Here is a 14,276-nt window from a genome sequence, read left to right on the forward strand (position 1 = left end):
ATTTAAACCTTCATTTCATTTGAAAATGTCTTTGTTGCCTTCCTCCAATTTTCACTCTGTGGTGCAAACTATCTCATTGTCTCCTCTAAAAGTTACCACATTGCCTCCCTTCACATTCATTCTATTTACATTACAGGTTTTCCAATTCTATCTGCTCTCTCCTATGATATTTAGCTAATCTAATTTAATCTCCTTGTCATTTCCTGATTATTAATCTCCTGGAAATAGTTAGATAAGTAAATATCTATTTTGCCTGATGGAAATAATCCTAGTGTAAATAATTTTAAAATGACCCATTTAATTTTAGCATGTGAATTTTAATAAATGTAACCACATAAATAAACATCCATATTTCTCAAGGTATAAAAACAATAAAAATGTTAATTCTGTGGATTACAGCTTTAAAATTATATCCTGTGCTGAGCTATATAACATACGACTATGGATATAGTAGATATTTTCTGCACCTATAATAACCCCCATGAAGGTACTTATCAGTGATTGTTTTCTCACAGATTTTTATTTTTCTAGTTCTTTCCAAAAAGGAAAATTCAAAGGCAACAGGATTGATGTTTCAGGTTTTCCCAGCAGTTGTAAACCCTGGGTGTGTGTTACAAATACTGGGGAGTGTCTAAAAACTAGTGATATCTGGGTTCTACCCCAGACCAATTCATTCAGAATCTCTGGAGTAGATCCCATTCACCTGAATGTTTTAGAAATTCCCCAGGGAAATCGAACATGCAACCAAAATTGAGACCTGCCAAGTCTGTGGCCAAGAAAAAGAACAAGTAAAAAAATGTTGAAAAGTTAATGCAAAGTACTACATTTAAGTTTGCAACTATATCCTCAGAGACGGGTGAGAGTCCTTTCTTTGGCCCAGTGCTGGATTTCTGCTTGTCCAAATGTGAGGTAAAAAACCAGGCCAAACATGTTGACAGCAGCAGCTAGGAAAAATACATTCCTCCAACCAGACACAGAATCCTGGAGGCAAAAAAACCAAAAACACCAAAAATCAGAATTATTAGTCTCAGAGTTGCTTCTCCATCAGTTCTAGAAAGCCTCCATTTTGTATATTACAACACTGATCATAAGAATCTAGGGAATGATATGCAATAACTACTTAACACCTTGAATTCTCAAAGAAAGTTTGGTGAAACTGTTGGAAACAAGAGGATGCTAAAAAGCACACTGGGTTCTGACTTGGAATGAATTTTTCTTTAAGTGCCCCCAAATCAACCTATACTAATATTTTTCTAGAAATCTGGACCTAGAGTCTTGAAAATATTGTATTACTCATTTAAATTATGCCTAAAATAACAGCTTGAAGATCGTCACTCTTCTGTTTTTGGCTGTTGACATCAATCGCAATAACCCCCTGAATGGACACCTCAATATGATGTGAGTCATATTTGGTCTGACTGTATGAGTCTCCTCTTGAAACCCTTGTAAGTCATAGTTTATTTCTGGCATTATAGTCACAGTGGATTCCTAGCAATTTGGTAAAAAAGTAACCTGAAAATAGGTCACCTAGAGATGTATTAAAATGACTTTTTTGTTTTTGTTTTTGGTAAGCTGACTCATGCCTGTCCTGCCATCCCAGCCTGGTTCTGCCTTTCCATCTTCCCTACCAGCCCATACTTGGTACTGAGCAAGCCTCATGGGCCATCCTCCCTGCTTTGTCTCACAGCCATTCATTTAACCCATGATTTAAACTCTCTTTAAGCTGGTCTTGGGACCCTTTGTGTTTCTGTTTCATAATTTTTTTAGAAATTTGGATTAATATGAACAGACTCTTTATAACTTTCCCCTTTTGCTCCTGTGACTTCATCTCTTATCCTTGACATGTATCATTCACTCTAGTCATAAGAGCTGTTTCATTCTTTTTTTCCTCTAGGAAGTCACATGTGCTATTTTCTCTGTCCGAACTGCTCATTTTTATCAATCGAACAGCTGTTCATTTTTTAGAAATTCAGCTTATACTTCTCTTTCCCTAGGAAATCTGACTTACCAGGGTCTGACTTAGAGTCCCCTACAAACAGAATAATTGTGCTGATATCGATGTTGATTTTCCCCATCAGATCACATAGTCCTTGAGAACTGGGGCCCAGCTGTGAATCCCCAGTGCCTAAAACAATACCTGCCACTTGCAGACGTTCAATAAACTGGCCCCACCTGACTGATAAGGAATCCGGTGGCAGTGGAAGAGATGATTCCTGCAATGAGCCCAAATCCCCTTGAGATTCCCATGAGGAAACTTGCATATCTGTGGAGAGATGATTTTATAGATGATTTTATATAGAAAGCTGCCTATGTCTTTTCAGTAACTCAACACTAATGCAGTTTAGCTCTAATAGCAAAGTCATTTAGACTACTTCAGATTTTTTGTTCACTTCAACACAGCTCAGGCAATATCAGTTTGCAAATCCTGAAATCACTTATCTTTACCAACTCAACATCCAACTTTTTGGGACCGCATGGACTGTAGCCCACCAGGCTCCTCTGTCCATGGGATTTCCCAGGCAAGAATATTACAGTGGGTTGCCATTTCCTACTCCAGAGGATCTTCCCAACCCAGGGATTGAACCTGAGTCTCCTTGTCTCCTGCATTGGCATGTGAATTCTTTACCACTGTACCACCTGGGAAGCCACAACACCAGCTCAACAACTAGGAAGCAATTTTATCTCCCAGAAGCCCAGATTCCCACCCCAGTATCTTAGTATGGCAGACAGATGGAGCAGTGGACGAGACAACAGATTCTGGAGAGATGGCTTGGGTCCAAATCCTGACTTTGCCTTTGCATGACCTCAGGCATGTCACTTAACTTTCTTGTGCCTCTATCATCTATCTCTCTTATAAAGTGAAGATACCAATAAGGCATGTAATTGTGCAGATCAGATGTGTTGATATATAAGAGTGAAAGTGAAAGTCACTCAGTTGTGTCAGAGTCTTCATAACCCCATGGACTATACAGTCCATGGAATTCTCCAGGCCAGAATACTGGAGTGGGTAGCCTTTCCCTTCTCCAGGGTATCTTCCCAACCCAGGGATAGAATGCAGGTCTCCCACATTGCGGATGGATTCTTTACCAGCTGAGCCACAAGGGAAGTCCAAGAATACTGGAGTGGGTAGCCTATCCCTTCTCCAGCAGATCTTCTCAACCCAGGAATTGAACAGGGGTCTCCTGCATTGCAGGCAGATTCTTTACCAACTGAGCTATCAAGGGGGTTGATGTGTGAGAAGGGTTTGGCTCATGGCAAGCATATATATATATATATAGTAGATAATATCATCAAACACTATGGAAGCTTTTCCAAAACACATATGCATGGGTCCTTTCCTAGAACACACAGTCTCAAGTGGGGAACCTAGGGAAGTTTTTCACCTAAATGTTATCAGCCAAGATTGGGCACCATTGTTCTAAAAATGCCTTAAGTCATGGCCACATACTGACATTTCTGGCTATTTGTTAGTACCCTGCCATCAATTTGTGCATGTCAACAACAACAAAGAGTTACAAAAAGACCGAGTCTAAACCTCCAGAAAAGCCTGGAGAAGGGGACAAACAGGTAATGATCTTACCGGGGGGCAACATCTAAGGTGTTGATGATGAATCCAGAATCACACAGGTTACTGGTCCCAGGAATAAGTATCAGCAAAATAATGGTTGTTGTGTAACTGGAAGCCACAAAAGGGAGGGCCACAGCACATAGTGATGGAAGGAGGAGCCCTGAGCAATGGGGACACACTGTCAGGAACCTCTGACCATGTGTGGAAAAGGGATTTGTTAACTGAGTTTTGCCTAGACTTACCTAAGGATGAAAAGAGTTTTCGGACAGTGATTAATCTAAGAAGATTCCTGGACAGGAGGAAATCTGCCAACTGACCTCCAAGAATTGTACAACTTGCAGCAGCAATAAAAGGCAGGGAGGACAGAACCCCACTCTGAAGGAAGGAAATGTATAGAGTGAGTAGTTATAAGGGTACATATGACACCAGATTTTATCAGTGACACAGACCAACCATTAGCCCACCCTCCTGACACTCTGAGTTGTTTTAAAGAAATTAGCATCATTTTCTACAAGAAGAACACTGTCTCAGGTAAGACAGCCAGCACTTGCATTATACTGGTCTCCAGAGAAGAGCACAATTCATTTCTAAAGGAAATTGAAGCATCAGCTAGCATGGCAACCTTGCATGGTGGTTAAGAACACAGATACTGCAGTAGCTCAATCACTGAGTAACTGTGTAATCCAGGGAAGTCTTCTCTCTCTATGTGTCCTCATTTATACACCTGTGCAATATCATTACAAAACCTCTCAATCATTGTGAGGGTTAAAAGAGTGATTATATGCAAATCCAAAATGTAGTAGGTGGCAAAGAACTATTTCTCCTCTTACCATTAATATGTTCATAGAAGTACAGGAAGCATACTCACGTCTCTGATGTTGACACGGAGCACAGAACTGATATACGTTGGTAGGTATGTTATGATTATGGTGCATAACCAGAAATGGCTGAAAAATCCCGTGAAAATGGCCCAAAGTGGTAGGCATCTGACCATAGACTTTATGGGGACAGATCGTCTAGGAGAACTGGACTGAAAGGAAACATCTAATCAACACGGGTATTAGAACAGGTCAGAGGGTGCCTTTCCTGAGAGCCCCACACCCTACCCTGGAGGTCTCTGCATGGTCCACAAGTGGAGGGTTGCACGGTACCTGTTGAGCCAGTGAAGACACGATGTGTTCCTTTTCCCTAATGCTTATGCATGGGTGATGCAAAGGGTCATCGTAAATCACTGTGAACCACAGGAGACAGCAGACACAGCCAATGCTACCTGGGAAGCCGGGACCCAGTTAGTTTTCAGGTAGATTTGTGAGCTGGGGGAAGGGAGTTTCCTCTGAAGTAGCATATCTCCCACCAAAACACACTTGTTAATTCATGGTTATTTCACCATAAGGACCTAAATTTTACCATTTTCCATTTCAACCCATCTACAAATCTCCTTTAGAATGCCATTTGACAATGTCAGAGCCCTCTGGAGAAAGCAGGAGCATGACATACCTTTGCATAGCTGATTAATTACTCTTCAGACTCCAATGGATGCATAAAATTGGTGTGGCAAGGAAAAGTTTCCAACACATTTGCAAAAGATAGTGTTATCATATTCAAATGATATATCCATTATGGATTTTGAGAAAAATATTTCTTAACAGTACCTGATTAACATACGTGGACCAACATGACTTGGGAGTAACATCATTAATGAGAAAGTCATCCTAGCCAGAACCATATTGCTGCTGCAACTGCTGCTAAGTCACTTCAGTCGTGTCCGACTCTGTGTGACCCCATAGACGGCAGCGCACCAGGATCCCCTGCCCCTGGGATTCTCCAGGCAAGAACACTGGAGTGGGTTTCCATTTCCTTCTCTAATTCATGAAAGTGAAAAGTGAAAGGGAAGTCGCTCAGTTGTGTTCGACTCTTAGCGACCCCATGGACTGCAGCCTACCAGGCTCCTTCATTCATGGGATTTTCCAGGCAAGAGTACTGGAGTGGGTTGCCATTGCCTTCTCCGAGAACCCTATTGAATGATACCAATTAGTTAAAACAAAAAAATAGAAACTTGGTCTCATTGCTGAGATTTGTCATTTGAAAAGATTCTATTTTAAAGACTCTGTGGATTAATGTTCTTTAAATTCCCCCAATTACTGGATTTATCCAGTATTTTATTTGTAAAGCTATAGGTTAGGCACTGTGATAGTACCAAAGTGATGAAAAAATTATGGAATAGATTTCTTGCCTCAATCATCTCACAGACTAGTGGAGAGGAAAAGGGGAAATAAATAATTACATGCCAACACAGCCTAGAAAAGAAATTATCAGTAACCATCACAGAGGACAGAAAGACTTAATCTGATGGGATAAGACTTGGAAATCCTCATATGTAAGGGGACACTTAATTTGAACTTTGCAAGATTCACCTGGTAGAGAATAGGTTAAGGGTACCTTGGCAGAAATAATTATAGCAAAATATGAAGACAAATTGAAAATGTGCTTTACCAGCTTTGACATCTTAACCATATACGGCAATTAAACATGACATTTCAGATGTGGTGGCAGAGATTCTAAGAAGCCTGGGGTGAGTGTGTTAAGGCTGTACTCTTGATTTCTCAGAAGTCAGCACCATAAAGATGCATTTTCTCTCAAATGGGAAGAATATGGGTCATGGGTGATGTAAGCATGAAAACAAATGCCTGGGAAGTGGAGATGTTAGGATTTAAGAGAAAGTGACTCACCAAAAATGTAGAAGATAAAAGGCCAGCCCAAGGCCTGGGAGATTAGTCCCCCAACACAGAGAATGATGAAGGACCCAAATGATGCCCCTGAAGAGAAGAGGGATTAAAAAAAAACAAACTGAGGAAAATAGCAATGGTTGAATGACTTCCCTAGATGTTATCCCAACAGTGAGGTGGCAGATTTAGAATGACTGGATAATGAGAGACTTTATTCTAGCTCACAGATCTCCCCCAGTAAAGTCATGGAAAATAATTAGAATTAATAAATCATAGTGATATGCCAACTGAAGCTTCAGTGGCTCCTTTAACACCAATGTGACCAAATCCAAATCCCACTTGTCATAGAAACTCTCTGTAAACATAGCCCGCAATATTTATTTATAACTAGAGTTACATTCTGGCAGGGGCAATATGAGATTGACAACAGAAAAGGAAAGTCTTACAAAAACTAATGACCTCAAGGAGATTTCAGCCCAGTGAATATGAATAAAATTCACTATTAAAGTGTAATACACTGTAGACCTTCGAGTCTGAACATATTTTTCAGAGACTCACAATAAGAAATGTATTTTGCATGGCAACACAGTATATACACAAATACAAACACACACACTTCAAACAGGAATTTCATGAATCAATACTTGGCCTTACTGTGTGAAATTCACTCCAAAATTTTCTACTTTATTCTATTCAATTTTATTTTAAAACACTGGTTTTGACCTACTAAATTGATTTTATGACCACTTTAATGGGTCCCAATATGAAATTTTGGGGAAAAATGTGAAAAATAAATATGATAGTAAAACTATAATTTTCTATGAAAGTATAAGGAGAAATGAGGAGACATGAGGAGAAAATTAAAATTGATGATAAAATCAACAAATTGCTTACACACCCTAAGCAGTAGGGTGGATGGAATTTTTGTAGAAAAAGAGAGACTTTAAGTGCATTTAGTATGTAGTATGACCTGAGCCTTGCTTACAGAGGAATACTGAGTGGGAAGGCAGGAGGAGACCATACGGTAAAGCATCTTTCAGTTCAGTTCAGTCGCTCAGTCGTGTCCGACTCTTTGCGACCCCATGAACTGCAGCACTTTATACCCGTGTTATAACATCTTTATCTGTAAGATGGAGGGATACATTGAAGAGTTCCAGGCAAATTAGCAAAAATGCCCCACCTATGCTTTAAGGAGATAACTTGACTTGATGGAAAGGGAGGTTTGAAGGAAGCAAAGAGGAGAAAGACCAACTGGGAATATTCACAGTTAGAAGACATGATAACTACACTGGAAGGAGCCAGAATACAGGAGGGTTGTTTTTGTAATAAAAATCTGCAGGATGGAGCCACGCATTGGACCGGGAGTGAGAGGCTTTATGACCCTCAGTTCTGTTCTTCAAGTATAAGGTAAAGAGCAATGATGAAGTTAGTCCTTAGTATGATTACACACTCAGAAGGGCACTGTAGTGTGGTGATCCAGAGTGTGCACTCTGGGACCAAACTGCTAGGGCTTAAACCTCAATTCTACCACCTGCTGGCTATTTGCCTCTGGGTAATTTAGCTCGTCTTTGCATACTTTAATTCCCTGCTGTGTAAAATGAGAGTTTAAAATAGTTATCACAGGGTTGTTGTGACTATTAGCTTAGAAGAGTAAAGAGCTCAGAAAACTGCACTCTTTAAACTTTACTTTCAAGCGTGATTTATCTCTTTACCACTGATAATCTTAATTCTCATTTTATATCTTTGCTAACATGGTGTTTATACAGTTACTTGATTTTTTCCACTTACACAAACTCTTAAAGTTCTAAACTTTTCCCTACAATGCTTTCCTGATTGCCCTCACAATGCTCACAGTGGTCTTTTCTGTCTGAAGTCTTTGTGACTTTATAGCACAGGTATATTTATCTTATTTGTTGTGTGACTGTCTTACATTGTTGAATTTTTTTTTAAAGTACTTTTCTCCCTGTCCTCCAAACCAACCTAGGCATAGAAGGAAAGATGTGGTACGGTGAAGCAGATTACAAAGTTGTGATCCATACATGCATCCTTACCTGATCCCGCAATGCTGGTGAGCTTGCTTCGTTCAAGTGGAGGAGCCCATTTTGCCCAAATTGTAAACTGACCTGTCCATGCCATACCCTGAAATGACAATTAGTAAGACTCGATCTCCAGTAGAATTCAGGAACCTGTATCCCACACAGAATGAGAAAGTAACTGGTTACCTGAGCCATGCCCTGGACTGTCCGAATCACAATAACCAGAATCACTCCAAAGTCAGCAGTCAGTGGTGTAAAGAGGGTGAGAAGGGAGGAGATCAGCAAACCAGCACCAAGCATCTGTTTTGCTCCAAATATCCCTGCTAAATAGCCGCTTGGGATCAGAGTTAGTATTATCCCGTAGTTGATGGAGCTAAAGATGATACCCTGAGTTTCTGGACTCCATTCATATACAGAGACCTGGGGTTGGGGTAGGGGTAGGGGGGAAGGAAAATTCTTTACTAAGAATTTATTTTATAAAAAATCTAATTTATAGCCAGAGCTGCTTGTGCTCAGTTGTGTCTGACTCTTTGTGACTTCATGGACTGTAGCCTGCCAGTCTCCTTTGTCCATGGGATTTCCCAGGCAAGAACACTGAAGCAGTTGCCATTTTCTACTCCAGGGGATCTTCCTGACCCAGGGATCAAATTTGTGCCTCCTGTGCCTTCTGCACTGGCAGGCAGATTTTTTACCATTGTGCCACCTGGATTCTGGCCTGCCTATATAATATTACTTTTGGTTTTTCTCCATTTTTTACTAAACTTAAATATTCCAGCTTTTCCAAACAACCCATTATATTCCTAAACTGTTTCTCTTAGATGGAGACAAAATAGAGTAAATGAAGAGGAAAAGTGATAAAGAAATGATTATATAGGTAGTTGATAGGAAGATATAAATGAAATATAGTGAAAGATCTCCTTTTAACTATTTTGGTTCTAGTAAATAATTTGGGTGACATGCTGATTCTCATTTCAAAAAATTTCAAAATACATCTTTACTGAATGCTTATCAAAATCAGTCCCTAAAATCAAATTTAAGAATCATGGTCTATCCTAGCAGAACTGACTTCCTAAAACACATATTACACATTAATAAGACCACATTTCTCTTCTGATATAACCCAATAAATAATTTTTGGTAGCCACTAGATAGATATGTGGCACCATGGTATAAATTGAAGAGCCCCAAAACATAAAACACAAAATATAAAATAACTATAAATAAAGCAAGATACATGATTCATGTCCAGATTCAAGCCTGAGGATGAGTAGCAGTAAAATAGGAACTTTGAGAAGACGGAAGAACAATTTGGGAAGGTCCCAGTAAGGAAGAAGTACTTAAACCATTCTTTGTAGAATAACTATGATTTGTATAAAGAGAAATAGGAAAACTCATTGTCATTGAAGAAATACAGCAGAAGTGGACTTGTAGCATTTGCAATGATACACAATGATTAGAAACTGACTGGGACTCTGACTTGCTCAGAGCAAAGACTGTTCCTGAGCCACTGACAGCAGATATGAGTGTGCTGAGAAGCGGGCCAGGTTCTGGAGAAGTGCAGCATTTCAAGAGAGGAGTTGGCAACTTGAAGGAATCCTGGATTCTTATGCACAGGAGTGTGAATGTGTAGAATGAATAATGGAAGAAAGATTAGAGGCAGAGAGGTCATTATACATAAGCTGGCTCCAAGGTAACAAAATCATAAAATTAGAGGATGCTTTTACTGTACATTTAGAAATGTACAGTAAATGATAGTTTGAAGGAAAACATTTAAATGGGGTATAATGATTATTCTCATAGAAATATAAGATGAACAGGTGATATTTTATTTAACTAATTGGCTAATGAGGAATTGGTAAGATGATACAACTGGTCCAAAGGAGAATTCAAGGAACCACATACTTATAAGCAGGAAGTAATGCTGAAATAGATGTTAAATATATAGCAAAACTGACTTATTCAACTGAAAGGCAAGTGGAGGAGAGTATCAATTGATTTTCCGCAAGACAAAATTCATTTTCAGAGCTATGGGCAAGAATCATTTTATTACTGTTAATATATAGAACTTAGAGTTGTAAAATGGCTCAAGGATAATAAAAGGTACAGAGAACTGCTTAGAATCCGGCAGAAAGATGTACTGAGACAGTGCCTAGTTTTTCACTGAAGATATCCAGTAATCTGTTCCTTTCTAGAAGCATCCGCAACTTTTTCCAATAGTCACACCCCCAACCTTGTAATCATAACTCAGTGAAAGACTAATCACAGAGGTAAGCAATATCTTAGAGAAAAATAATTCCAGACATTTTTAGTTTGTTATTGATAATTCATGTTCTGTACGCCACAGAATCAAGATTCAAGTCCTCTTTTCAAACTGGATTTTCCCTCTCAATAAAGAGCCTTGTTCTTTACTATACTTACTTCTGCTGTCTTAAAGTCCCTGATGGATCTGTTGGAGTGATTGAAGATGAATGCAAGAGGTCTTTCTGTGGAGGTATTGAGTAAACCAGGCTGCTGAGTGCTATTCACCATGGCAATGATTGCAATGCTCAGACTCACACGCTGGGTTATCATGGTAAAGTTTGAGAAGTGCATGATGAAAGCCAGTCCATAGCGCAATGAACAGAATTCAGGACCTAGAGAATAACAGATATCTGCAGTGAGTGCCTTTTTCCACTTCTCCCACTGCTAAATTTGAGAAAACTTCAGATGATATTATGCAGTCTCACCATTTTTTCTCACTCAAATAACCATGACTATAACCCTCTTTTGACATAATCTTTAGTTGATTTCAAGATAATAAATCAGAGATCTTACAATCAAGTAAGATCCTTTTTCAGAGGATTCTTACAATCAAGTAAGGCCTTCTTCAGAGGCCTGGGTAGCACATGAAAATACAGGACAAACTAAATGAAGGTATTTATGTCACAGTGTTCCAAAATAAAGTGAATGGGGAAGATAAGGAAGAGTCAGTCACAGAACCTGAGTCTCCCAGCCTCGTCTGGGATTTCATCCATTTTGTATAATCATTTACCATAAAGCTTGAAAGTTTATACATAGAGAGCTGCTTTGAATTAAGCAAATCATATACCCAAGGGTTCTCTTTTAAAATACCTGAGAGATAGTGCATAAACGAGCACATCCACTAATTCCTCAGTGTAATTTTCACTTGGAAATATTTTTGAGGTATGTCACTAAACTCTGCCTTCACATATACTCAGCTTTAAAAAAACTAATATGGGGAACCATTTTTACTGTTTGTAGGTGATATGGCACCAGACAAGTTGTCCTATTAGAAGAGCAACACATTTTTAAAGTCTCCACATAGTGGAACAATGGACCAATATTGAAAGGGTTTCCATGTGAACCCCAATGTTCATTGCAGCACTGTTTATAATAGCCAGGACATGGAAGCAACCTAGATGTCTATCAGCAGATGAGTGGATAAGAAAGCTGTGGTACATATACACAATGGAGTATTACTCAGCCATTAAAAAGAATACATTTGAATCAGTTCTAATGAGGTGGATGAAACTGGAGCCAATTATACAGAGTGAAGTAAGCCAGAAAGAAAAGCACCAATACAGTATACTAATACATATATATGGAATTTAGAAAGATGGTAACGATAACCCTGTATGCGAGACAGCAAAAGACACACAGATGTATAGAACAGTCTTTTGGACTCTGTGGGAGAGGGAGAGGGTGGGATGATTTGGAAGAATGGCATTGAAACATGTATAATATCATATAAGAAACGAATTGCCAGTCTAGGTTCGATGCAGGATCCAGGATACTTGGGGCTGGTGGACCCAGAGAGATGGTATGGGGAGGGGGGAGAGAGGGGGGTTCAGGATTGGGACCACGTGTATACCCGTGGAGGATTCATGTTGATGTATGGCAAAACCAATACAGTATTGTAAAGTAAAATAAAGTAAAATAAAATAAATAAATAAAAATAAAAAATAAATAAATAAAAATAAATAAATAAATAAAAATAATAAATAAATAAAAATAAAAATAAAAATAAAAATTTTAAAAAAGAAAGATTAAAAGTTTTCTCTGCATACTTGGGGAACTGGGACTAAAGAGAAATATAAAGAAAACTTGTGAAGAAACAGATAAAATATACTGGAAGAAAGCTTTTTTTTTTTTTTTTGGCCATTAAAAATGAGTTGCCTGCAAAAGAATTATTTCCCTATTAATGGAGGTTTCCACACTCAGAGGAAATAGCTCCTGGGCAAGGATGTTACAGCAGGAATTCATACACAGGTGAGGGGGTTTGTTTAAAATGACCTTTTCAGGACTCATTTCATTCCTTATGTCCAAGGATTTATTGATCATTTGACCTAATTTCTCATAGATAACTCAGTGCTCCCTAAGGAAAAGGCAATAGGTAACAGGATGAGAGGCTGGAGCTGGTCCAATATTACACTGAGACAGTCTTCACAGTGAGGAGGCTTGATGGAAAAAGGAGGAGAAAGGAGAGTAAGGTTGTGTAAAGAACACTGGAAATAAGCTTCTACTTTTCCATAAGTAGGCTGAGAATAAGAGATGTGGCTTTACTTTTCCTGGTGGAAGGCTTCTCATCCATTTGGCTCCTCTGGGAAATGGTACCACACTTTGTGGTGGAGATTCCCTCTGCCCTGAATCTCTTTTACCACGACAGGCTTTTATCTATGGGGAAGAACAAACAATCCAAAACAAGACACACAAACAATTTTTTCATGTTAATGCTGCCTTTTCCCAGCATCAATGAAAATTGTGACCCAACACAGCTGTATGATTTACATTTTGCAGTACACTTCCTTATTGTCATGCTTACAGAGGACTTGATTTTTATAAGAAAATCTGACTGTGAGTTCCAGCTAAATGATTTATAGCTAGTCATTTAAATTACCTAACTAGCCATTTCCTGTCCAATAAAAATAAGTCTCATTTCTGAGTGGTGCTGCAAGAATTGAATGAGAAAATTGCAAACCACAGAGAACCATGCAAAGGTAAGAAGTATTATGGCTTGAGGCAGGTCAGAAGACATGAAAGCTAATTTAAGCTCAAGAGCTGGAGGAGGAAAGCTCCAGCTACCATGTTTCTGTTCTTTCTGTAAAAACAGAATAACATTCTCTCAACGGTGTCTTCTTTGAACATGAAGAATGACATTGTGTAACAGATATATATTACTGTAATATGTAACACCTTAAAATGCGTGTTCTTATCTTTGCTAACATAGTTGGGACACTTTGCTGGGCTGAAAAGTTCTTCAAATCACCTGTAAAATCATATTGAATGAGGGCTTTCTACTACAATTACAAATAAATTCAGCTATTTGACAGGCAAAGAGAATTCATGACTTCAAATTGGACCCATTTAATTTGATACTTATACACTGATCTTCAGGGGATTCATACATTTTTTTCTTTTCCAAACAATCCTTATTCTAAGGACATTATCAGTTTTGCAGCCTTTCCTAAACTGAAGCATCCATGACCTCACAAACACATGTATCATACTTACATTGCATCATTCAAAGCTTTGCATTCTTTCTGAACATAAATTTAACAAGACTTATCTGCATCCTTAAGAATATTCATAATCTATGCCCATAGGATGAAAAAATGATAATAAAAGAGACAGATGAATAATTTTGTCCAAAAACATTGTTTGTAGTATTAGTTATTACAGCATAATATTGGAGACAAATTAACCTAAGCATAAGAGTTTAATGAATCAACTTTAATAGATTCTTGCACTGGACTTTACTTAAAAAATGTCTTTGAACATATTGCATAACATTAAGGAAATGCCTGTACTCTAGTGTACAAAGCAGGCACTATGCCTGTGTTGGTATATGCGCACCCAAAGAGAGAGAAACAGATGTACACAAGTAACAGCAATGCCTTTTCAGGGTTACAGAACACACCATGGTCACGTTATGATTTTCCATATTTA

At 38.6% G+C, this 14,276-nt stretch overlaps 1 protein-coding gene across 3 annotated transcripts; it reads right to left on the bottom strand.

Moving 5' to 3' along the window:
* Positions 1–296: 296 nt before the first annotated feature.
* LOC102187821 (sodium-dependent phosphate transport protein 3) lies at positions 297–13,012 on the bottom strand. Of its 3 annotated transcripts, XM_018045649.1 has the most exons (11): positions 12,894–13,012; positions 10,749–10,963; positions 8,517–8,750; positions 8,346–8,433; positions 6,298–6,384; positions 4,720–4,838; positions 4,437–4,598; positions 3,811–3,943; positions 3,581–3,728; positions 2,173–2,263; positions 297–981 (listed from the first exon to the last, which is right to left on the bottom strand). In XM_018045649.1, the coding sequence occupies exons 1-11, from the start codon at positions 12,919–12,921 to the stop codon at positions 847–849; spliced, it is 1,440 nt and encodes a 479-aa protein (XP_017901138.1). In that variant the 5' UTR covers positions 12,922–13,012; the 3' UTR covers positions 297–846. The 3 variants fall into 3 exon arrangements, with proteins under 3 accessions (XP_017901138.1, XP_017901139.1, XP_017901140.1); XM_018045650.1 differs by lacking the exon at positions 8,517–8,750; XM_018045651.1 differs by lacking the exon at positions 3,581–3,728 and having other exon boundaries at positions 854–981.
* Positions 13,013–14,276: the final 1,264 nt, after the last annotated feature.

This window comes from Capra hircus, unplaced genomic scaffold, assembly GCF_001704415.2.
Source record: "Capra hircus breed San Clemente unplaced genomic scaffold, ASM170441v1, whole genome shotgun sequence".
In the NCBI taxonomy this organism is placed as follows: domain Eukaryota; kingdom Metazoa; phylum Chordata; class Mammalia; order Artiodactyla; family Bovidae; genus Capra; species Capra hircus.